This window comes from Podarcis pityusensis (assembly GCF_964106645.2).
Source record: "Podarcis pityusensis genome assembly, chromosome: 9".
In the NCBI taxonomy this organism is placed as follows: Eukaryota; Metazoa; Chordata; class Lepidosauria; order Squamata; family Lacertidae; genus Podarcis; species Podarcis pityusensis.
The window spans coordinates 32657615-32681604 of NC_138034.1; the positions used below are offsets into that span (position 1 = coordinate 32657615).

General features: G+C 40.0%; 1 protein-coding gene across 1 annotated transcript in view; it reads right to left on the reverse strand.

Moving 5' to 3' along the window:
- ANXA10 (annexin A10) overlaps positions 1-23990 on the reverse strand; it is a 30003-nt gene that overhangs the window by 2471 nt on the left and 3542 nt on the right. The window contains exons 2-11 of the mRNA XM_081021762.1: positions 18838-18919; positions 16870-16964; positions 12737-12850; positions 10625-10715; positions 8693-8772; positions 7730-7783; positions 7553-7646; positions 6445-6540; positions 5580-5638; positions 1315-1437 (exon numbers count right to left, since the gene is read on the reverse strand). Coding sequence (XP_080877888.1) covers positions 1315-1437; positions 5580-5638; positions 6445-6540; positions 7553-7646; positions 7730-7783; positions 8693-8772; positions 10625-10715; positions 12737-12850; positions 16870-16964; positions 18838-18919 — 888 coding nt within the window. The remainder of the gene's footprint in view (positions 1-1314; positions 1438-5579; positions 5639-6444; positions 6541-7552; positions 7647-7729; positions 7784-8692; positions 8773-10624; positions 10716-12736; positions 12851-16869; positions 16965-18837; positions 18920-23990) is intronic.

Consider the following 23990-nt stretch of genomic DNA (forward strand, 5'->3'; position numbering starts at 1 on the left):
TTTTGCCAGGGATCATTATCATTTAACTACTTCTTGTCTCTGTCATAGTTTCTGTGCCAAAAGGCTTTGCTATGCATATGGTTCATACTTGCAATTCAGTGGGTTTTTGGGGGACTGATTGCAAAGTTTGGGGCCATAGTCTCTGATCTACTTTGAGGGAATCTTCTTTATACTCCTCAACTAACTTGAGATCTTGAATAAGATAACTAATTGAACATACTGGATAAGGTCAAAGAATTGCTACTTGTTGCATTCTAAAGGTGGAATCTCTAATATCACTTGGGGTGTCTAGCAGTGTGTTCTTGGATTTCTCCTGGTGTAAAATTGGTTGCACTGAGTAAAATAAAATATATTAAACTATATTTTGAAGAAACACTATATTTTGATGAAATATAGTTTAATATCACAAATAAGGAGTACAGTGGTACCTTGGGTTACATACAGTACGCTTCATGTTACATATGCTTCAGGTTATAGACTCCGCTAACCCAGAAATATTACCTCGGGTTAAGTACTTTGCTTCAGAATGAGAACAGAAATCGGGCGGCTGCGGCACAGCGGCAGAAGGAGGCGCCATTAGCTAAAGTGGTGCTTCAGGTTAAGAACAGTTTCAGGTTAAGAACAGACCTCCAGAATGAATTAAGTACTTAACCTGAGGTACCACTGTACACTGTGTTGTGCTTTGGAGTAACAGCATTGCTTTCAATGTTTTTGGTGTTTTGTTTTATTTATGGAAATGACACCAACTGCATTAAGTTAAGCAGACAGTGAGCCTGTTTTGGCTTCCAAGAAGATCAGGGCAAGTATGACATACAGTAAGAACAAGGGCAGTACCACTGGACATGCAGAAATTGTAAGCATGGTGCAAATAGTTAAGAGGAACAGGATTTAATCTACAGATGGGTAGCCGTGTTGGTCTGCCATAGTCGAAATAAAAAAATTCCTTCCTGTAGCACCTTAAAGACCAACTAAGTTAGTTCTTGGTATAAGCTTTCGTGTGCATGCACACTTCTTCAGATACACTGAAACAGAAGTTGCCAGATCCTTCTATATATTGAGAAGGTGGGGAGGGGTATTACTTAGTAATAGGATTTAATCTGTTAAGCAGGATTTAATCTGTTAAACAGGATTTAATCTGTTAAGAAACAAGAAGTTGGTTGGTCCATTCAGAAGCAATTACTTTCTGCGTTCTTGATATCTGAAGATACGCATGGATGTCTAAAACGATTGCTGTTTTTTATTTTAATGTCTAAATTATTACAGTCAACCCAAACATTATGTCTAAATTATTACAGCCAACCCAAACATACTTACTTTGATATCATGGAACAGTGATTTTCCATATCTCTCTTTATAACGTTGTCTTATGTTCAGCAGGTCTATTTCACTTCTGGCAACCAGTATCCGTATAACTGTTTTGTTATGGAATCCTAACTCCTGAAAGGGGACAGGAGACAATTGACTGTTTTAGATGTCTGTTTTTTTATATAGCATTGAAACAGGTTAACTTTTTGTCTCAGATGATAAATTAGGATGAATGGTCATGGAATACAGCTGTAAGAAATACTGAGAGTAATAAATTTTTACTGTACAGACTGTGCTGCACTCTGCATAAAAGGTAAAGGTAAAGGGACCCCTGACCATTAGGTCCAGTTGTGGCTGACTCTGGGTTTGCGGCGCTCATCTCGCTTTATTGGCCAAGGGAGCCGGCACACAGCTTCCGGGTCATGTGGCCAGCAGGACTAAGCCACTTCTGGCAAACCAGAGCAGCGCACAGAAACATACTAAGGGGTTAAAGAAAAGGAGAATTATGAATCTCTCTCTCTCTCTCTCTCTCTCTCTCTCTCTCTCTCTCTCTCCTCAGTACAAACTTATGTATGTCTACTCAGTAAATCCCACAGAGTTCAATGGATTTTATTTCCAAGTAAGTGTGTATAGAATTACAGGCTAAGTTGCATTTATTTTGCTTTGGGACAATGAGACTCTCAAGAAAATGTGGGTTTATAATAGTAGTAAATCCCTGAGTAACTGCTGAATGATTTTTGTTGATACTTCAGTAATTGCCTATTTGTTTAGTTAGTACAACCAACAACTTAAATCAGCCCATATAAGGAGTACCCAGATACTTGACCAGAAAAACATGAGGCTTATGGAACAATGGTGACATCTAGAGGACACAGTATTCTGAACTGCACTTAGCTGGCCAGTATGTCTTTCCCATATGGCAAGATAAATTTGCCAGTTATCTATGAAGGGGCTTTTTTCCCCAAGAGGAAGCAGTGATAAGGGAACAAAATAACTATTTGCAGGTTTGATTTTTATGATGAAGAGCTTAGAAAAATCTTGCACACTGTTAATTTTTTACAGGGAAACCTTTGTAATATACTAACGTATGCACAGTTATATTGTGTCAGATACCTCTGAAATTGCAGTTGGCTAGTGTATATGCATTTGCAAGTTCTTTTTAATATGGTCCAAAATGACATTTATTTGCTGCACCATTGAGCATATGAACACAGAATATCTGTACTAATGTGACTATTGGATACCGGTACATGAATTGCAGGTACATTTATGAACTGAGAAAATCCTTCAAAATCTGTGTCACGGGTCCTCTCCTGCCCTTCAAGGACTATGCCTGAAAAATACTTTATAGGCTCCAGTTGTCTCCTCATTACTCCACATTCTAATGCATGGGCTAAGCACTTTAAACAATGCTATAGTAGAGATCTGAGAAGTCTCTCAAGCATGGGAGTGTATGAGTCAGACTTACTCTGCAATTTACTTTAATTGGGATACAGCTGTAACTTCTCACCATTGTACTTTTCCTGCCCATCCTTTGCAGGGTGTGTGCAAATGTTAACAGCTCACTTGAAGATCTAACTGGAGCAGTAAACTGGAGAAGAGGAGAACAGCAACTTTGAATTCGGAAATATATGCAAATTGCTGCCTTGTTGGCATTTTAAAATGCCTTTCGGCATCTGTGGCCCATAGATCTCAGGAAGGCACAAGGAATCTGGCCATGAAGCGCACCTAGTTTTTTTCTGAGCAAGTCACTGTCTCTTATTGTAACCTATTACAAAGGGTATTTGTGAGGCTACACGTGTGTGCGGTATATTTTAATCCACCTTGAGCATTTATTTAGGGAATTTGTTTAGGGAAGTTTTTAATGTTTAATGCTGTATCATGTTTTAAATATTCAATTGGGAGCCACCCAGAGTGTGTGGGGTATGTATGTATGTATGTATGAATGAATAAATAAATAAATAAAATAATAATTGAAAAAATATAGAGGCCTCACTGTTAACATACAAAGTGGTGTAAATGTCCTCCTCCCATGATACTGTGTGAGTAGATGAAACAGTTCATTTTCCCCACCTGTTTGTTCTATTTTTTCAAGCAATTTTCTTCCATCCCATACTGGAAGTGAGTGAGTCAGGGAGAAAATTGCTCATACATTAGATGACAGTGAGTTCAAGTAAGGGAAGGAACAAGGTTTACCTTCCTTCACCCACACACTTCTTTTCGTGGTAAAAACACCAAAACAAACCTTGCTTTATACGTGAACACAAAGTACTTGCAGCTGCCCCATGGACTGACTTTGTCTTTGTCCCCAAGTGTGTCTCTTTACTACCCAGCTGTCCTCTGGGAGAAAGAGGAACAAACGATACTTTGTGGTCAGTCCTTCTCCCAAAAGGTTCTTGTGCGAATTCCTCAATAATTACTTGAGGAAGCAATGCTTATTCTCAGGAAATTAAATTGAATAGATGTTTAAAAATAAAACAGGTAAATTGAGTTGATCTGCTGGTGGGAAAGGCTCCACCCTGCTCCTTGAAATCTCAAGAAGCAACTCTTCCCAGCCCCACTGATCAACTCTCAAAAGAAAGGGAAAGTTCCTTGGGATGTCTATTCAGAAATTAAATTGGACACTGTTTGGAAGTAAGAGCTTTTTGAAATGATGGGCTGACTTTCCTGCAACAAGGCCCAGTCAGGAGTGAAGTGCTAATTGGCCAATGAAATATGTAGTATTTAGGGTTCTTTGGTGTGTATAGGGGCTTATTATCCTGTTGCCATATGCTGGCACTTTAGCTGTTCTGAATGCAAATGAAGTCTATATATAAAATAGTGCATCTGACAGTGTCCAGGTTATTTTTCAAACCACAGAGCAGACGATTTATTGCATGATGGCACCTCCTCAATTGTTATTTCAGGTTTGTACACCAGAGGGAGTCTCAGTCCACACTGAATAGTGCCGTTTCAACTGATGGCAAAGATTTGTTTTCAGTTGAAGATGCATACAGAATCACAGAATTGTAGCGTTGGAAGGGACCCCAAGGGTCATTGAGTCCAACCCCTGCAATGCGGGAATCACAACTAAAGAATCTTTGACAGGTGGCTATTCAACCTCTGCTTAAAAATCTCTGGTGGAGAGTCTTCTAAGCAATTGGCTATGGAAAATTTCTGATGCAGTCACTTTTTGACACCAGCTCTTCCATCCCTACCAATGTTGCCTTGTTTAAATAGCATGGCCCTTAAGGCTCCTTTAGTCATTACTCATGTGAAGGGCTAAAACTCTGCCTTTAGCACTGCCCCTGTTGTCACCTGGCTCCTTCTACATTCTCACCTATTCAGAGAAATAATCTGCAGCAGGTTCTTCCAGGCTTCTAAGATGTATAACTAGAGAAGGTTCCCCACTTCACGTGTTTACCCTGAGCATATGGGATGCTGGAAAGAACTGCACTTCAATGAGTGTTGGTTAAATGTACGGTCCCATATTCCCAGATGTAAAAAGTAAAAAGGTAAAGGACCTCTGGATGGTTAAGTCCAGTCAAAGGTGACTATGGGGTTGTGGTACTCATCTCACTTTCAGGCTGAGGCAGCCGGCATTTGAACACAGACAGCTTTCTGGGTCATGTGGCCAGCATAACTAAACCGCTTCTGGCACAACAGGACACCATGATGAGTGCTTGAGCATATGGAAATGCTGTTAATCTTCCTGTCCCGGTGGTACCTATTTATCTACTTGCACTGGTGTGCTTTTGAACTGCTACAGTAGGTTGGCAGAAGCTGGGACAGAGTAACAGGAGCTCACCCTGTCTTGCGGATTTGAACTGCTGACCTTCTGATCAGCAAGCCCAAGAGGCTCAGTGGTTTAGACCACAGTGCCACCTGCTCCCAGATGTAACTAACAGGGTTTAAGATTACAATCCTAAGTATTCTTTGGGGAAAGTCATTACTGTTGAAGTGCCATAAATGTTCATAAATGTATGGTGTGGGTGCCATCTATGTCCCACCAAACTTATTTCTGAGTAGAAACATTTAGCATTAGGTTGTAAACCTGGCAGTAATTTGTATCCCGAACCATTTTTGGAAAAGTGTTGTTGGGTTGCATTTGCATTTGTCACTACAAGGTGGATTGTTTGGGATTTGTGATTGACATGATTGTGATTATGAGAAAGCCCTAAAGCTAGGAAGCAGCACTTTAAAACTGAGGATTACAACTTCTTTAGAGGAGAATGGGGCCACATACAAACTAAATAATAGCAAAATTGTGTTTCTCAAATTACGCGAATACTCACGTGAATCGCATTGTAAAGTCTATATGCAAAATAGGAAGCTTTGTCTCTGACACACAGAACTGAGGGGGAAATCAGACAACAATGTTACAAACTTAAAAATTGAAACAAATTTGACATTAATAATCATTAGCTGTGTCTTGGGTGGTATGAGCCCATTCATTTCTTTCCACCTTTTGTGGATATGTTTTTCTGACAGTTGGTGGTGAATGGGTTCGAATGGAAGAAACAAACAGAATGAACGCTGATGTCTGAAGTGACTTAAAATGCCATAGTTTATAGTTAGCTCTATGACACTCCAGCATCATGAACAGTGTTGGCCTTAAAATGTTTTGTTTTCCAATCTTCTAGTGGGGCTAGCAACATAATTACTCACTAGAAGTTTCAAAGGCTGCAGGCAATTAATTGTCTTTGTGCCATCTATTTCATTAAATATTTTACAGTTCGAAATGGTCTCTTCAGATGTCAACAAGACCAATTCCATAGAAAAGCTGTATTTAAACTGGAGTCTAAAAAGCTTTAACCATTGTCAATAGTTTCACTGAGTGAAGATCTAGACTTCCTGAACGTGGTGCAGGAAATCTGTAGCAATAGCAATAAAACACAAGTACAATTATCTGCTCATTCAGAGTGAGCAGCAATTTTCTCCAGGCGAATAGTAGCTGGTAGGTTAGAGAGCTTATTGCAGTGTTATTTTAAATGAACATAGTGCTTTTCCCAGATTGCATTTCATTTTTTTCATTTTTGTATATATGGTAATGTATTGCATAAATACAAAATGTGTCACTTTAAGAAAGGGATGATATAAAGGATATTAAAACATAAAAGTAATAGCATAGTATAGTGAAATTTATAAATATTTTGTTACCTATTGCAACCAGTAGTTCCTGAAAGTATCCATCATAACATTGATTAATGGCATCTACTATATCTTGTCCAGAGATATTCTGAAACTCCTGGAAAACTTAAGAAAATATATGGCTGGTGAGGAGTTAGTTTTTTCTCAGTTAATTTTAATAAATGAATTGGAATATTAGGGCTCCAGTTCACCGACAGTTTGAAGATTTTAAAATAAAGATCTAATACAGTATTCAATAATTTGAAAAAAATATTGGCCTCTTTGCCAAGGAATGTGCTTTGACAATCACTACTGCTTAAACTGAGAAAAGAATAATAATAGCCTTCATCTGCCCCCATTGCAACAAAACATGTCTCTTTTGTATCAGTCTCTACAGCCACAGCAGGCACTGCAACCTTCCAACAGTTTGACTTCACCCTGAAAGGCACACTCCTCCACTGTCTCCCAAGACAGACAGATCCCAACAACTAGGCGTGTACGCTGTATGTAGCAACTATAGTAGCCATTGCCACTTGCAACTTATTTGGCCAAGGTGAGAACATCAGTATGATAGATTCTACCCAGTCTATTCTCTGGCTCTTTTATACAATGGTGTTGTTTCAGATATGTTCCTTCTGTACATGGCTATCAGTTCAGCACAGCAAAAAAGTGTGTGCATTGGGCAATGGACCCATTTGGCATTGTGGTCCATCTAGGTCAGCCCACTTATCGGAAGATGTGTTTGGGCATGGGGGGGGGGGAAGCTGCTTCATAAGAAAGTAAGAAAAGCTTTGCTGGATCAGGCCAAAGGCCCATCTAGACCACCGGCTTGTTCTCACAATGGCCAACCAGATTCCTTGCAAAGCCTGCAAACAGGACTTGTGCATGACTGGCGTTCAGAGGCAAAGCCCAATTCAACGATGGAGCTAGAACATAGCCATCATGGCTGGCAGCCTTCGATAGCCTTGTCCTCAGTGAAATATGCATTCATATGTATTAATTGGCCTTCAAATGCAATCCGTTTGAATTAAACCAAGTTAGCTGATTTCTGGGAATACTAGCGTTTGGGCATGTCAAGTGCTGTATGACTCTTTCTGTTACAGATTGACACAGTGAAGCCGTGATGAAAAGGAATTACCCATCCACAACTGCTGGTAGCTCTTGTTGCACAGAATCATCTGCAGCATGTTCTTGTGTTCTCCAGTTTTTTGCTGGCAGGCTTCCCATATGACCTAGATCATTAGAAGAACAACGGTGAGCGGGAGGCGATTACATCAAACAACTTTTCAAACTAATTTTGAAAATTGTTGGATACCATAGCATCCTGAGCAGCCATAACAGGATCTGCATACCCTTCTTGTCTCGTTCCCTGGAAATAAATAACTTGAAGTGAGAATTTGTGGTGATTATGGTAGTGTGCTATACCCCTTGCCCTGGAAGCCCATTTATCGCTTTAATTTGACATGGAGCTAGTTGTAGCTACTCAGATGAGGGCACTGCACACAGCTTTCAATATTGAACCATGGATACATGCATTCATATATGCACTCTTACCATCCCCTAAACCTGGTTATTTTAAACACTGTCCACCCTATCTTTCATTTTCATTTTACAGACAACAGCACATCTGATTAAACACCCACCTATGACATGCAAACCATGTTTTAGTGTTACATGAAGCTTTAGTGTTACATCCCCCCCCTGCACCCCTCATGCACTCTGATTTCTGCCCCTTACTTAGTACAAGCCATAGTTTCTCATCCAAATTCACAATATCTGGCTAGTGCTTGCCTTTCAAGCCAGAACTGGAATATATATTGAAAGCATAACTTCCATTTTGTGTCTGGAGGTCAAGTGCAAACCATAGTTTACTGATTCAGATGCAATGGCAGACTTTGGCTTACTGTGAATCAGGAAATTACAGAGGGAGTGGGATGGCATCAGTGTGAACTAGACCGCAGATACCTTGTGAATATACCATTTGAAATAAGGTGAGTGGTGAGTTCTGCTTCTGCAATTAGAAACAAGAGATTTCACGTGGCCAAAGAAGTGTGTATTACAGAGACAGTGTAAGCCACCTCGAGGATCATTAGGACTGACAGGCAGGATAGAAATCTTCTAAATAAATAAAAAATAAGTTGTAGATGAAAATTCAGAAAGAATTCTCCCCTATTCATTCTACAAAAGTTCATTTTAAAAATTCCAATCAACACAGGACAACACAAATATTTTTGCCTTTTTAACCATGCAATTCTTCAAATAATTATGCAAACTATACCTGAGCAAGGTTCATAAGTGTATCCCTAAAGTGTCCAGAGGTCTCAGAATCAATATCTTGAAGAAGGTCACTGTCATATTCTAGGAAGAACACAATAAATGCATTTCAACTACGTATGAGTAAAAGCTGATATTTCACATGTCAAAAGATGTCCAATCAATGCCTTTCAAAAGGCTAAAGAATTCTCTACTGGCTAGACTGTAGCCGTGACACAAGGTGCTTAACACTGAAAAGGTAAATAATTTCACTAGGACAAAGAATTCAAGAATAAAAGCAATCCTGCTGCGAGAAGAGCAGTAATGGCAGCTTCGCTTCGCTGAGAAACAACTTGCACAATTACCCCTTGCAAGGTGCATCTGCAGGGTGTGTGTGTGTGTGTGTGTGTGTGTGCTTTTGTGTGCATGCACAATTAATTTGTGTGAAATGATGACCAGGCTCTTGTGAGCTGGCTGTGCACTATGGACCATTTCATTGAATCCTTTGGGACACAGAGGTTCTGTTGGAGGGATAGAAGGTTTCTTGGCAAGCAAGTCAATGTGGAAACCCACTGAGCTGCACAACTTGGAGGAAATTAATTTGTCTCTAATATAAGGATATTGGGAACAGGAGATGGACTGGAAGGGTGTGAATATTCTACACCAAGCAGGTAAATAATAATTATCATGATAACTATGCTGCAGAAGAGACTTAGCATAGTAAGCAAAGTACGTTCTCAAACAGCAACTGCAAAAAGAGTCCCTAAAATGACACTGTGTGAAGCATAATATCTTCATTTTATTAATGGGAAATACTGGTTCTCTACATGCTACACCCTGATTAGGAGGCATTCTACAAAGTAAACATAGGAACTCAAAGATACAAAAATATATTCATATAATGTATATGAATTAATTATAACCAAATTTTATGCAATTTTTAAAATTGTTTTTTGTTCCAATGTGGAATAGTATTGAGATCCTGCTCTAATGACATAATAATGCCACCTTTTTACTTAACAAATGATTCGTGGTCTGGTCCTTCCCCACATCTTCAATGAGGGAAATTAGTAGGATAACAAAAAGCTCCTTGTGGCCACAGAATAATCGTGTTGTTTTAGTTATGCTTAGTATTAAACATGGAGTTGAAGAAAAGTTTGGATTTGATATCCCCGCTTTATCACTACCCGAAGGAGTCTCAAAGCGGTTAACATTCTCCTTTCCCTTCCTCCCCCACAACAAACACTCTGTGAGGTGAGTGGGGCTGAGACACTTCAGAGAAGTGTGATTAGCCCAAGGTCACCCAGCAGCTGCATGTGGAGGAGCCAGGATGCGAACCTAGTTCACCAGATTACGAATCTACCGCTCTTAACCACTGCACCACACTGGCTCACGATCATGCCCAATGGTTATCAGAACCCTCATTTTACTGCATATAAATTTTCAGAGAAATAAAGTAGAGCTGTGCATTTTATTTCTAAAACACATCTTAATTAAGGGATGGAGTAAGAAAGGTGTTGCTATTGCACTTTGTTGCCTACGCAAGCCACCCCCTCTCCAAACACCTATTTTTTTAAAGCAAGGAAGAACTGGTTGGTTTGGAAAATAGAGGCATATTTAAAGCTTACATGTGCTACAGGGTGACCGCTTAATCCTATGGTGTTTGCTTGGATGTAAGAACAACTGTATTCACGGAGGCTTACTCCCAAGTAAGTATATATAGGATTGCAGCCTCAAAAGTAGTTTAAGAATAATAATGACTGTAGTTTTTCTGGTGTGTGTGTATGTGTGGAATCCTGTCAGCACCTCTTCAAAGTACAATTCCCAGGATTTTGCGGGGAAACCAATGACAAAAGTAGCAGGAAGCATGTGGGCTTGTAATATAATTAGGCATTTAGCCTCTTCTAGATTGCAGCTGCAACTGTACATTTTTGCAGGAAACAATGGGGATTATTACGCATTAGGTAGGCCTCCTTCATCTGGAAGATCTCTCCATTTGATCTCGAGGCTAATATGTCAATGAGGCAATTCTCCTCTGTGCCAGCCCCCTATGTCAAAGCAGAAAAAAACATTGCTAGTATAAACAGTGGTTACAAATCCATTTATTTAGAATAAATACAGCATGCCATGTTTTTCCTCAAGTTCTTGTTTTCCTGAAAAGCAGTGATTTGAAAAATCTCATTGCTTTTTAGCAGTGCATTGGTCACTGAGCATTGGACTGCCTAAGCCTGTGACATTTTGAATTTAAGCATTGCCATTCCTTCGATAAAAAAGGTGGAAAATGAGATAAGCTGCACTAATATTAGTGATATTTCAGCTCCAAATGAAGTGTGCCAGTATTATGGTGTCCTTATGAAACAGTCAAAAAAGGTATCTGGAACCTGCAGCCCATGGGTCCAATCCAGACTTCCAGGTCTCTGAATCTGGTCCATGGCACTCTCCCTTGGACACCCTTTTTCATCTCACTGACTTGCCATCTCCTTAATCTGTCCTGTTCTGCTTCCTCCATAATTGCCTTGAGGTGACCACTGAGGAAGAAAGCAATCTAGATTGGGTTGATGTAGTAGAGTGCTTTCTCCCTGCTTCGCCAGTTCAGATGGATTAAATTTGGGCTGAAGAAGTCTCTCTGCAGCAAGTATGGAAGAAGATCAGGCTTGTGAAGCAGTGATAGTGTGCTCTGCTTTGTTACTGTGTATTGTCCCAGTTGCACACATGAAGCTTGGTAGCATGCTGCTATGCTAAGACTGGAACCCCAGGTGCACTTATCTGAGAATGAGTCATCTCACTGAAATTCTGAATAAATATGCAGGGGACCAGGCAATGTGGCTATTTCATGCTTAGGCAAACCATTATGGGAACAAGGTTTGAGTCCATGTAGAAATAGCTTCACCATTGACAGTTGCAATGGGTATGTTTGTGTGCAGAATTGGAGATAATAGCAGGACAATAGTAGCTATTAGTTCCACATGTTGGCCATAAAAATTAATTTGTGATGAACAATCAGCTGCTTTTGTTCTGGTTTATGGTCCTTGTTTATAGTGATACACAAGTTTGTCCCATGCTTTTTAGTCAAATTAAATGATTAAATATATACCTAAAATCTGTGGAATTCCCAGTTATCATGTACATATTTTCTCCCATTTTATTTATTTATAAAATGCTTATACTACTTGATATATTAATAATCTCTAAGCAGTTTACATAAAAAGTACAAACAATACTATTCAATAAAAGTATCTAAGAGCTAGGTAAAAAGACCCCTAAGTAGTATCATTTGCCAGGATAGACCTCTAAGTTGTAGCAGTTGCCAGGATATTGTCCTGTTCACCTCTGTATAGTTCCATCTTTATTTCAGACATTGTGGTAGACTGCAATGTTTAGCTGGTGATATTGTGAGGTTTAGCTGCTGATAACATTGCAATGTTTAGCTGTTGAGTTATTGTGATGTTGAAAACCAGATATTGCCTAGCCCTTACACACATTGTGATTCACACTAAATTGCCAGCTCAAATATTATGAAACAATTATCACAATGTGAACTTCAAAGTGGTTTTGGGTGATATAACGATATATTGCCCAGCCCTAGTAATTACTATCTCTGTCTTATGCCAGGGAGGGCATTCTAGAGATTGGGGGTTTTCATCAAGAAGATCTTTCACATTACCATTAAGAGACAATCTGCGGGTTGTGGAATGACAAGCAGGGTCTCCTTGGAAGATCTTAGTGATCAGCTTGGTCTGTCCAAGGGAGAGGTGGTTTGCTATCAGAGGCAGCTCAGCTGGGTCTGCTGCACTAGGTGCCAAGCCTAGAGGGCGTCTTAGGGTGTAACAACTGTGACATAGTGAATGGAGCAGAAGAGAAGGCAAGAGATAGAGGCCCTTGAATTTCAACCTCACATAGGGCACTGCTAAAATCTGAAAAACCAAAGTCCACCCCTGCTGCTAGGTAACCTGGACTTAATATTGATATATTCACTCCAGATTCAATAATAAAATCCTAACCTTATGGTCTGTAGCCAAATCTCAATAAATAAACTATATAAAAATGTCTACAAGGGTTCAACAAGTACCTTCATAGCATGCCAGAGTTCATGGGCGTCATATGATGCAGGCGGATACATCAGGCCAACCATAACTTCCTTGAAATGACCCGAGAGAGTTTCTTTCAGGTCCAGTAGTAAATCCTTGGGAAAAGAAAGTGATCTTTCGTTATCCTGCACATCCTGCATTTCTCAGTGCAAATTCATTTACTGTATATGAGTGATGAAATAATCATGTGTACTGTACAATCTTAGTAATAGTGAGGAGGCGTTCTGCAGCTTTGTCACACTGAACATACCAAGTAGAAAACCACTTACCCTCAACAACAACGGAAACTGTGAGAATGATCAGGAACATACCAGAGAGTAAATCCTTTTGAACTTAGTTCCGAGTAAAAATGCTTTGGATTGCAGTGAAAGCTGCCCAGTCTTGACTCAGTTACCTGGGGGTAAGCTCCACTGAATACAGTAAGGCTTCCTTCTGAGTAGACAGTGTCAGGCTCCATTTGCAAATCAACTCCACTTGTAAATAAAGGATTCAACACCCCCCATGTTTCCTAAGAAATGGTTGGCTGCTGAAGCATTGCAATTACAGAATTTAAAGTGGATTGGTGACCTTTTCCTTCAAAATTATAGGAAGGCCTTCACCTTTTCCTTCATCTAGTGCAAGGTTTTTCTTTTCAGTGTAAACAGGACTCCATTTTTGTACCTACATGCACCACTTTTAATTGTTCTCTGAGATGTGGAGGAAAAATGAAAAAAGGAATATTTCAGGATCAAATCAGAAACCTGAATGGCTTCTGTAATGAGAGGGCTGGCCCTGGAAAATCAGGATGCTTGGAGGGTATGGAATTTGTGTGTGTGTGTGTGTGTGTGTGTGTGTGTGTGTGTTGTAGCACTATTCCCAGAATGCCCAAGCCCCCATTAAAATTACTTCATGTGTAGCTGTGGATATTGTACAAAAATTGGCATGATCAACTATATCAGTGCCTATCACCTGTTGGAAGGTTTGTTCTTCACACCCTGCTTGGTGCTACCACAGCTGGTGCGATGACCATCTGTTAAAGGAGGCAGACACCCACACCCCTGGTGTAGTACAACTCTAGAAGGGCTCACTGTGTATACAGTCCTTTTATACCAGATATTTACCATTCTTTGCATGTATGGTACTTCTTTCAGCAGCTGATTCCTCACTCAGCCTCCATCCATAGATGCATCATATTTACTGGGTAGGAGCATATTGTCTTTCCTTCAATTTACCAGCCTTTATTTTGCTTTGATCACCAATTCAAGGTCTAGATTTTGATTGACTGAATCAAAACACAAGGGGATGTGTCCTCCAGTGCAACTTGGCTTTAAGTGTTTCTTTGTGAATTGTGTATGATTACTTTCATTACCAAGGGATCTAGCAATAAAGGGGTAATATAAACTATGAATGAAATACAGCACGGCTAATGCAAAAGCTGCTCTCAGAAGGCGAATAATTAAAGGTAACCACAGGCCCAGTGAATATAATTAACATAGCAGGCAGAGCAGCAATGAGGAAAGAGACATACAAATTAAAAATGAATTTATGATGAAGAAACAATATGTAATCTTTGCTGAATGCACATTAGATACATTTGACAGCCACTAAATCACATGTGGAATAGAAATTAATTCATTAAGACATTTGCTGCTGACAGCATGCCTGTAGGAATTGATTAATAATACAAATGGAGACTAATTAAAAATTACCCCCTGCAATTAGAACTAGGGTAAATGGAGAAGAGCAGTGAAAAATAAGACAAGACAACTAACTCTGAATTGTCATTATTAACATTTTCTAATTATCTCGGTTATGAGAAATAAGCATAGGGTAATTGTAAGAAGGCATCTCAGAGAAGTTTGTGCTTAGGTCTAAATGAGAGAACCAGTTTGGATGTTTTAATGGAAATATGTGTCTCAGTGGAACTATGTGCTTCAACTTGCATCTGTTTTTGCTTTTTTAAAATTCATTTTGCAATTTGCAATTCATTATAGTGCCAGCGTTTTCAACTTCCTCATTAATGATCTTAGAACTGAAAGCAACAGCCTTATAGCTCTTTTAGCTTCTCTGCAACTGTTCTGAGATGTGTCAGCCTTTGTTGGCTCAAGGGTGTCTTACATGGACCCATGGATATCAGTCAGCAGACAGGACAGTGATCCTGGTCCCTTGATGCAGTCATACAGTGCACTTCTTTCTCCCTGCACATAAAGACTATGAGATCATCTCATAGGTGGGTGTAGTGTGGCATCAGGATTTTCCCAGTCCTGATACCTGATATAACAGCTGATACTTGGATAAAGGTTCTGGCTTGCACGAAATTTTATCTGACAATCACATTTGCCACGCACACACACATTTATTTAGGATACTTATAGCCTGCTTTATAGCCCTGCTGGAAATGGCTTACACAAATTCTCATGCTAATCATATCATCCACAGAAATGGCCCTATGATGGCAAGCTAATTCAAGTGGCATTTCCTGTCCTCCACTTTGGTGATCTTTGGCTGTCCTCTGAGGTAATATCTCAACAGAATATTAGGTACTATAGAACCAGCAGAAGCATTATGGAGGAAAGGCTTTTCCTTTAAGTTTCCACACTTCCCATTTAAGGATATTTACCAGCAAATGTGATTGTTACATTAAGGATGAAGAGGCCCAGACAATCTGTTTTAGGTGAGAGTAAACCCTTTTTTGGAGGATTTCATTTAAAAAGAACATTTCCCGTGCTAAAACACCATGGCTGCCCACTGTCCAACCCAGCCCTAGATAAATCACATGATCTAATTCAGACATGGAACTGTTCTTACTGGTTTAGGGAACAAACCAGGGTTTTATGACATGTTTCCTTAAACCAAGGTTAATGCTAACCAGAAGGGTTTGGACATGTCCAAAACTCATTCACATAATGCCAAGCCATAGTTTAGCATCATGTCTCAACACACCCAATTAGCTCCTTCAGAAAGAGTTTGCAAGGGCCTCCCACCATGCTGCCATCCACTAAGTCTTGGATGTTGGATTTCAGGACAGACAAAAACAAGTACTTCTTCACACAGCATGTAGTTGAACTATGGAATTCACATCGGCAACAGATACTGGTGGCCACCAACTTGGATGGTTTTTTAAGCGAATTGGACACATTTATGGAGGCTAAGGCTATGAATAGCTACTATCCAGGACTGCTGTACTCTGCCTCTACTGTTGGAGGCAGTAAGATTCTGAATACCAGTTGCTGAGAATTGTAGCTGGGGAGGGTATTGTTATGCTCAGGTTCTGCTTGTGTGCTTCCCATCAGTATCTGGTTGGCCATTGTGAAAACAGGATTTGGACTAGATGGTCCACTGGCCTGATCCAGCAGAGCTCTTCACATGTCCTAATGACCTCCACATGCTCATTCTTGGGGCCAAGGAGATCTGTAACTCAAAGGTGCTTTGCAGTAGTGTTTCTTGAGCAGTAGCATCCCATATTGCATGAGAAGATTTTTGGAAAGTTGTAAAAAAAAAAGGTTGAAATAGCATCAGGTGTATGTTTGTATGCACATTTTGTTCAAAGGGGAGAGAGAGAATAGATTCCATTATTCTTATTCTTATTATTGCATTTATATCTCCATTTTTTTAAATCCAAGATGCTCAAAAAGTTCAAGGTGAAATGCATGGTTCCCCTCCTCATTTAATACCCACAATAACCCTGTGAGGTAGGTTAGGCTGAGAGGCAGTGACTGGCCCAAAGTCATCCACTGAGCTTCATTGCTGAAAGGGAACTTGAACACTTGTCTCTCCCAGGTCTTAGTCTGACAATCTAACCACTACAAGAACTCTGGTTCACCTAAACTGGTGCTTTTTATATTCTGGCATATAGACTTCATCCCAGTAGACATGACCCATGAAGGTAAGTCTTCTGCTGGATCAAAAACAGGACACGGTCAAAGTGATGGAGAAATGGAATAAGAACTTTATTAGCCCACAGACCTGAAGTTCCTATGATGACCGTGAAGCAAATAGTTCTTCATTCACATGTAGCCAACAAATGAGATGGCAGTACTTCTGGATACACCAGAAAAATATATATAAAACCAGTAACAGTGATAGGAACAGGAGACTGAAAACTATAGTTGTGAACAAAATGATCAAAACCTACCCTGCCATACATGTTCCTGTAAGCCTCGGCAATCATGAGTCTCTGAGCATTGCAGCGCTGCGTTAGAATATTAATTAGAACGTCTTTATCACAATCTTTAAGAGAAAGAAAATATAATTATTAGATTAGGGAGCAGTTACTTGTTTATCATGCCAGTGTTATTGGCACTGGGCAGTGGTTGCTGTGCTTTATTCCACTGTGTTAATTGCATTTCCTGCAGAAAAAATATCAACAAATGAATATCCCATTGGCATTTACAATCCCCAGTGGTATTTAAAGTACTTATGTGCCTGTGACTTGCTGGTGTGCCACTGACAAATAGTTAGCATTATCAGATGCATTGCCATATCTCTCAAGGGCAATGGACATGAGCACATCAAGAGAATGGATAATGGCTTTCATGGAACAAGAGCTCGTCATTGCGTAAAGATTTATATCTGACCCTTGTGTTTACATCCTTCAGATACTGTTTAAATCTTTATTTTAATGTTACTGAGCTCCAGTTTTTATGGCTACTTACAATTGGATTACTGATTGAAACTACATATATATGTGTGCAAAGGGATTGTATAATAAATACAGGAGCTCTTTTATTTTCTGTTTCCTTCACAGTAGCCTCTGAGTAATGCTCCGTGCTTTGAGAACCCAATTCTAAAAAGAGAAGAAGAATGTGTATGGTTTCTGGCTTATGATTGGGGTTTAGTACTAAAATGATAACTTAAAAGCAGTGATTTAAAAACTGTTCTGGGCAATCCTGGAGGATGTCAGAACTTTTTCAGGAGTTTCAGTAGCTTATCGATAAGACAAGATCATTATGGACAGGCACATTTTCCTAGAAGACAGCTTGCCTACCACTAATGATCTGGAGTGTTGAGTATAGCGAGACAGGAGCTTGGAAAGCCTTTGTTTTCTCCTTGTTAAAGCTGGTGTTTTTTCTTTTTTAAAAAATACTTCTGAATATAATTAAGACTCTTTTGGGTTTTTTCCCCATAAAGCAGGGAGTGAAAAAAAGGATTCTCCTTTATTTTCTTAAAAAGTTTTCACAGTATTTTTTGTCTGCTGAATATACTCTTAATTCTCCCCAGTGATAATGCTGGACTGTATCTGTATCATCTGTATCTGTATCATCTCCCACCTTTCTTCCCAAAGGAGCCCAAACCACATCAACAACAAAATAGCTAAAACCTAAACACCTAAAAACCAGAGTTATAAGATCCCCAAAGAGTTAAAAATACTATTTCCAGATCAGGGAACCCTTCTCTCTCTCTCTCTCTCTCTCTCTCTCTCTCTCTCTCTCTCTCTCACACACACACACACACACACACACACACCAGGACCCCCATCTTATCAGGAATTGGTCTTAGTCAATTGGCCCTTATCTAGTCCATCACTGCTTCCAGTCACCTGTCCAACATTGTCACATCATCTCCTGATTCCGATGGAATGGAAAGATAGAGCTGCATGTTATCAGCAGACTGAGGACGCCATGCTCCAGCTATCTAGATGGCAGCTCCCAATGTTTTCATATAGATATTAGATAGCACAGGAGACAGAATGAACCCTTGTGGAACCCTACAACTCAAAAGTCATTGAGTTGAGTGACAATATCCTAGTACTTTCTGGTAGTGACCCACAGTGTCTCCAAATCCCACCTCCCTGCAAAACTCCAGAAGAATACCATGGCCAATGGTGTCAAAAGCTACTGAGAGGTCAAAGAGAACCAGTAGGGTCTTACTCCCCATCTCTCTCTCCTAGCAGAGATATCAATCAGGGCAGCCAAGGCTGTTTTGGTGCCAGACCTGGGCCTGAAACCGGTCTCAAATGGATCTAGATAATCGGATATATAACATTTGTTCTCTGCCCTCCCCTCCCACTGGCTTTTGGTGCTAGTATCTGTGCATCTATTAAATCTAAAGAAATTTCAGAATAAAGGATTGTTTCTGAATGTTAGTTAACATATTTGCATACCCATTCCTTGGAGAGCTCCCCCGAGAACCTGGGCATCCATAACAGGGTCAAAAGTAGGAGCTGGGAAGATTGTCCCTTGAATCTGTTGAGAGAAAAGAAATGTGAGCCTTTTTATTTTATTTTATTTATTTATTTATTTAAATTGACCTATTTTTTTTTAAAAAAGCAATGCCCTGGTGGTCAATGTAGGCCTAAACTAGAACTACATATCTTTGCATTTTAAATGTATGGAAGGGTCCAGATCAGGCCTCTTGAACCTGCAGTTTGAAAAGGAAAAAAGTGGACTTCCGGGTTAGCGCCATTGGCGAATGGTGGAGTTCCTCCGACTGGAGGAACTAGCTCCGTGGAAACTGGGTCTTCCCACCGTGGCGAAGGTAGGGACCCGCTAGAAATCCCAGGCGGAGGAAGCCTGGGAACGTGGGGTTCGGCAGGGCACCTGGAGCGCCCCCCTACTCACGGGGAACCCCTTTTTGGGATTCCGGAGTGAAGTGGGATGAGCGGCGCGGTGCTGCGAACTGACTGCTACTTTCACGGAGTGAAGCCGCACAGCCATCGCCGGAGAGCGCTGACTTTTTCCTGTGGACAATTGGATCTAAAACAAGTACCCGTGAGTAGAAACGGAAAATTGGATCAAGAAATATCTTAATTTGACATCGAAGTGGGAAGGTTCAAAACAGGAAGCCCGCCTTCCGCTTTTTGTACATAAACTGAAGCAAAAACCTTGTAAGCTAAAGCCTGGAAAATCATTAAAAAAAGCCTAAAATTCCTTCATTTACAACTACTGAAACCCCCTTGGAAGCAGGAGAAAAGGGGGGGGGGGACTTTGTGTAACGCCTGCAGGAGAGGGAGTGAAGAAAGATAAGTTTCCACCGTCTCTAACCTGGGAACGGGGTGTCAGAGACAGAAATTGTTGGGGAGGTTCATTTACTGTGAATGGAATACTTTGACAGAGAACTAAAGAAGAGAAATAAACTGATTCCAATGTTGCCTTTTGCATTCTAAAGAAACAAAATATCTGAAAAAATGAAAGTAATTTTCCTTTGTTGGACTTGCCTTAAAAAGATGGATACAAATAGAAATTGTCTCCTCTAGAGGCAGCTTGCTAAATTGTTGCTGCAGCCACAGCTGTGAGATTAAGATCGTGGGATTAGTCCTTTTGACCTTGACTAAATATGAGCTGGAAGGAAGTTTTGCTGCTTGCTCTATGCAAGACAAGTGCTTTGTTGGAACAGATGCATGAGAAGATGGATTTGATGAATGAGAAAATGGATTTGATGACTTTTGTGGCCAATAACTGTGAACAATTAGTGAATAGTGATACAGAAATCATCCAGGGTCCAACTCAGGAACCTGTATTGATTGGGCAAGTGCAGAAGATAATGGAGGAGGCTGCGGTTGCACCTCAAATAATACAAATGGAGAGGCCCAAGGCCCCACAGGAGCATAAGCCGTTGTTTTTGAAGATTGAAGTTGGAGTGGGCCAGGGGGAGTCTGGAGCTGAGGAGGCTTTTAACTTTGGAGAGACTTCGAAATATGTTCGCAAATATTTTTTGGATTATATTGATGTCTGTGGGGAGTGGATCTGTGGGGAATGGGCTGATTTGATGAAGGGAGACGGAGATAACTTTGGGTTGGAATGCCCCAGAGACCTACTCCTCAACGAGAAAGGAAAGAAATTAAGAAAGAGACCAACAAAAGACAAGGAAAAGGGCAAGTATAAACAACAAGAAGATGATCTGCAGAAGGGACATGGAAGAGACTTAAGGGCCTCGGACATAAGGCTTCCAGGTTGATGGACTAGATGGAATGGACAGTAAGGACTGACACGACCCGAGACCAGGAAGAAGAGACGTTGGATGAAGATTGGAAGAAAATTTATAAAGAAAACTTTTTATTTAGGGAATTAGCCTAAAATTAATGAATATTAGGGAAAATGTTGGAATGAAACTATATGACTCTAGCAGAAATGATATCAAGGGTTATGTATAAATGAGTATTAAGTTTCAAGCTTTAACTATATGACTCTAGCATGAAATGATATCAACTATATGACTCTAGCAGAAATGATATCAAGGGTTATGTATAAATGAGTATTAAGTTTCAAGCTTTAAGGTATTTTATGGTAAGATAAGGTTAAATAAATTAAGGTAATTTGAATAACAGAATATGGGGAAAGATGGAAAGGATCTGTCGAGTTAATTAATAGGTTAAATTGTTAAGATAAATTATTTAATAAAAATTGAGAAAGATGGAAAGAATTTGCTGAAATAACTAACTAAACTAGAATACAAAAAGGGAGGTGCAAGGAGGTCAACGAAACAAGCAAATGGAAGTTATATGGGATTTGTGTCTTTCTTTTTTCCTTTTTTATATTTTCATATTTTCTTTTTTTTATTGTATTGTTGTATTGGTTTCTATGTTTTGCGTTTCTTCTTCTTTTTATGTCATGTAGTGTTGCTTTTTATTTTTTATTTTTTTCTGTAATTCTGAAATTATTAATAAATATTATTTAAAAAAAAAGAAAAGGAAAGGAAAAAAGTTACTACTTTGATCACATGAATATTTTTAGGAGCACCTTAGAGACCAACTAAGTTTGTTCTGAGTATAAGCTTTCGTGTGCATGCACACTTCTTCAGATACACTGAAACAGAAGTCATATATAGTGGGAGGGTGGAGTGGGGTTTTTCTCAGCAGGGTAGTAGGAGATGGCTACTCTCCTACTCTCCCATCTCCTACTACCCTTCTGAGAAAAACCCCACTCCACCCTCCCACTATATATCAGGGTCTGGAGCCAACTGACGATTCCCAGTAAGATCCTCCCCCTATTGTGTGGACAGGTAGTCCCTCCCCCTACCTGGCCTGATCACCTTGGCAACGCCTCCCCAGGTGGGGTTGGGCAACTGGCTGAGGTAGGCGGAGATCTCCAGGTATCCCACCTGGGGAAGGCCAAGCCAAGCCTGTGCTAATGGTGCTAATGGTGCTACATAGGGTCCAGGGGGCTGCAGATGACCACGCAAAGGGCGCCCCCCATTTAATGTGGGGAGCAGTCATTGTAAGCTGCTCTAGGAGCCTTTTTAGACTGAAGAATGGAATAAAAACTCCAATGCTAATAATAATGGCTCATGCCCTCTAACATTTCTCCTGTGAAAATAGGGATGTCCCATTCCATCATAATAATTTTACTATTTATACCCCACACACTGGGTTGCCCCAGCCACTCTGTGCAGCTTCCAACATATATAAAAACACAATAATACATTAAACTTTTTTTTTAATAAAAAAAACCTTCCCTATACAGGATTGCCTTCAGACAGCTTGGGAGTCAAATAATTGCATAAAACCCCCAACATTTCTCCAATGAAACTAGAGACATCCTACCACACCCTCTAACATTTTTCCGATGAAAATAGGGACGGCCTAAGGAAAAGCGGGACATTCTGGGATCAAATCACAAATTGGAATGGCTTCTTTAAATCAGGGACGTCCCTGGTAAGTAGGGACACTTGTAGAGTCCAATGGCTTAGATCCTCTGCAATACAAGTGGAAGGAAGTTGATACAAGGGTTGCCAATGCCCTTCTCCCTGCCCTCCAATCTTCTGCCTCCTCCAGAAAGCTCTCAGGAGGATTAAGCAAACCTCCTGAACAGCATGAGATGGGATTCAGGACGCTGCTGGGAGAGAAGGAATGTCCCAAGCCATCTTGTATAAGCATACATTTTTAGCATAGATTTTCCTTTTGAAATAGGCACCGCCACTTTTTCTTATTGGGACAGAGCGGAAGTGGAGAGCTGCTTTGTCACACCTAGATTGTCTTTGAGATAACCACTAGGTAAACAATTTTTTCTTCTTCACATTGAGGCTCAGTTGGTGCCTTTGTTATATATCTTTAGGCACCAGGCCAATTCAAAAAAAAAAATCCTTTCCTCCCAGGCCTTTGACTAATTAACAATCTATTACTTTTTAAATTGTGTGTGGGGGGGTTAATGTTTCTGTTTGCTATTGTGCTATGTGTTTTTATGTATAGTCGTACCTTGGTTCTCAAACGTAATCCATTCCAGAACTCTGTTCGACTTCCGAAAACGTTCAAAAACCAAGGCGTGGCTTCCGATTGACCGCACGAACTTCCTGCACTAAGTCGGAAGCTGTGGAAGCCACACCAGACATTTAGCTTCCAAAAAACGTTCGCAAACTGGAACACTCACTTCCGGGTTTGCAGGGTTTGGGAGCCAAAACATTTGAGCCACAATGCATTTGAGAACCAAGGTACGGCTGTATTTATCTTGTAAACCAACCTGTGATATTCAGATGAAGGGTGATGTAGAAATATAATAAATAATAATAAAAACTAATAATAATGTGTAAACCTTGGAGTCCAGTTGGCTTTAAAGCTTTGAATTTAAGATAATTTAGTTTTTCTCTGTACATAAGTTGCCTGTGCAGCCATTTGAAAGAAAGAAACAAAACCACTCAACCCACTTGCATTTCAGCATCAGATTTAGAAAAGAATGCACATTCTTTCCTCTTTGGCACTTTCCTAATTCATTATCAATTTAGAATTGAAATTATTCTTCCAAAGCACCGCTTTGAAAATATTGATAACAGAAATAAAGAATCCTTGGCAAGAAGAAAAAATGTGTAAAGGTTTGAGAGAAATAAGACCTTAAATACCCTCTGGTGAATAAGATACCTCACCAGGCTCCGATATATTCAGCTAACACCTCCCCATAGATCAGAGTGAATTATTAGAAACGGCATTATACTTGTGCCATCGCTGGATTCCAGCAGCTTTGACACAGCAATCTCATCACAATAACTCCTTCTGCAGATTAGTCTAAAATATTTTTCAGGATGGGAGAGCACATCATAAATCAAAGTGAGGAAGAACCTGCAGAGTTGCTAAGGTTCCTCCTCCCCCAAAATAGAAAACATGTGTTTGCAACTGCTGTGAGACAGATCACAAAATACTGTGGATAATCGACTACCGAGCTACCCTAAATGCGGTCTACAAAAGAAGAAGAAATAGAAAAATTACCAATAATCACCCTCCTTCACACATACATGCTGAACTCTAAAATAGTTACTGTAAGAGCCTGTGCTTAAATCAATATTGTACAATTGAGCTTTTTCCCTCCACTGTTGCCACCAGCTTCTGGA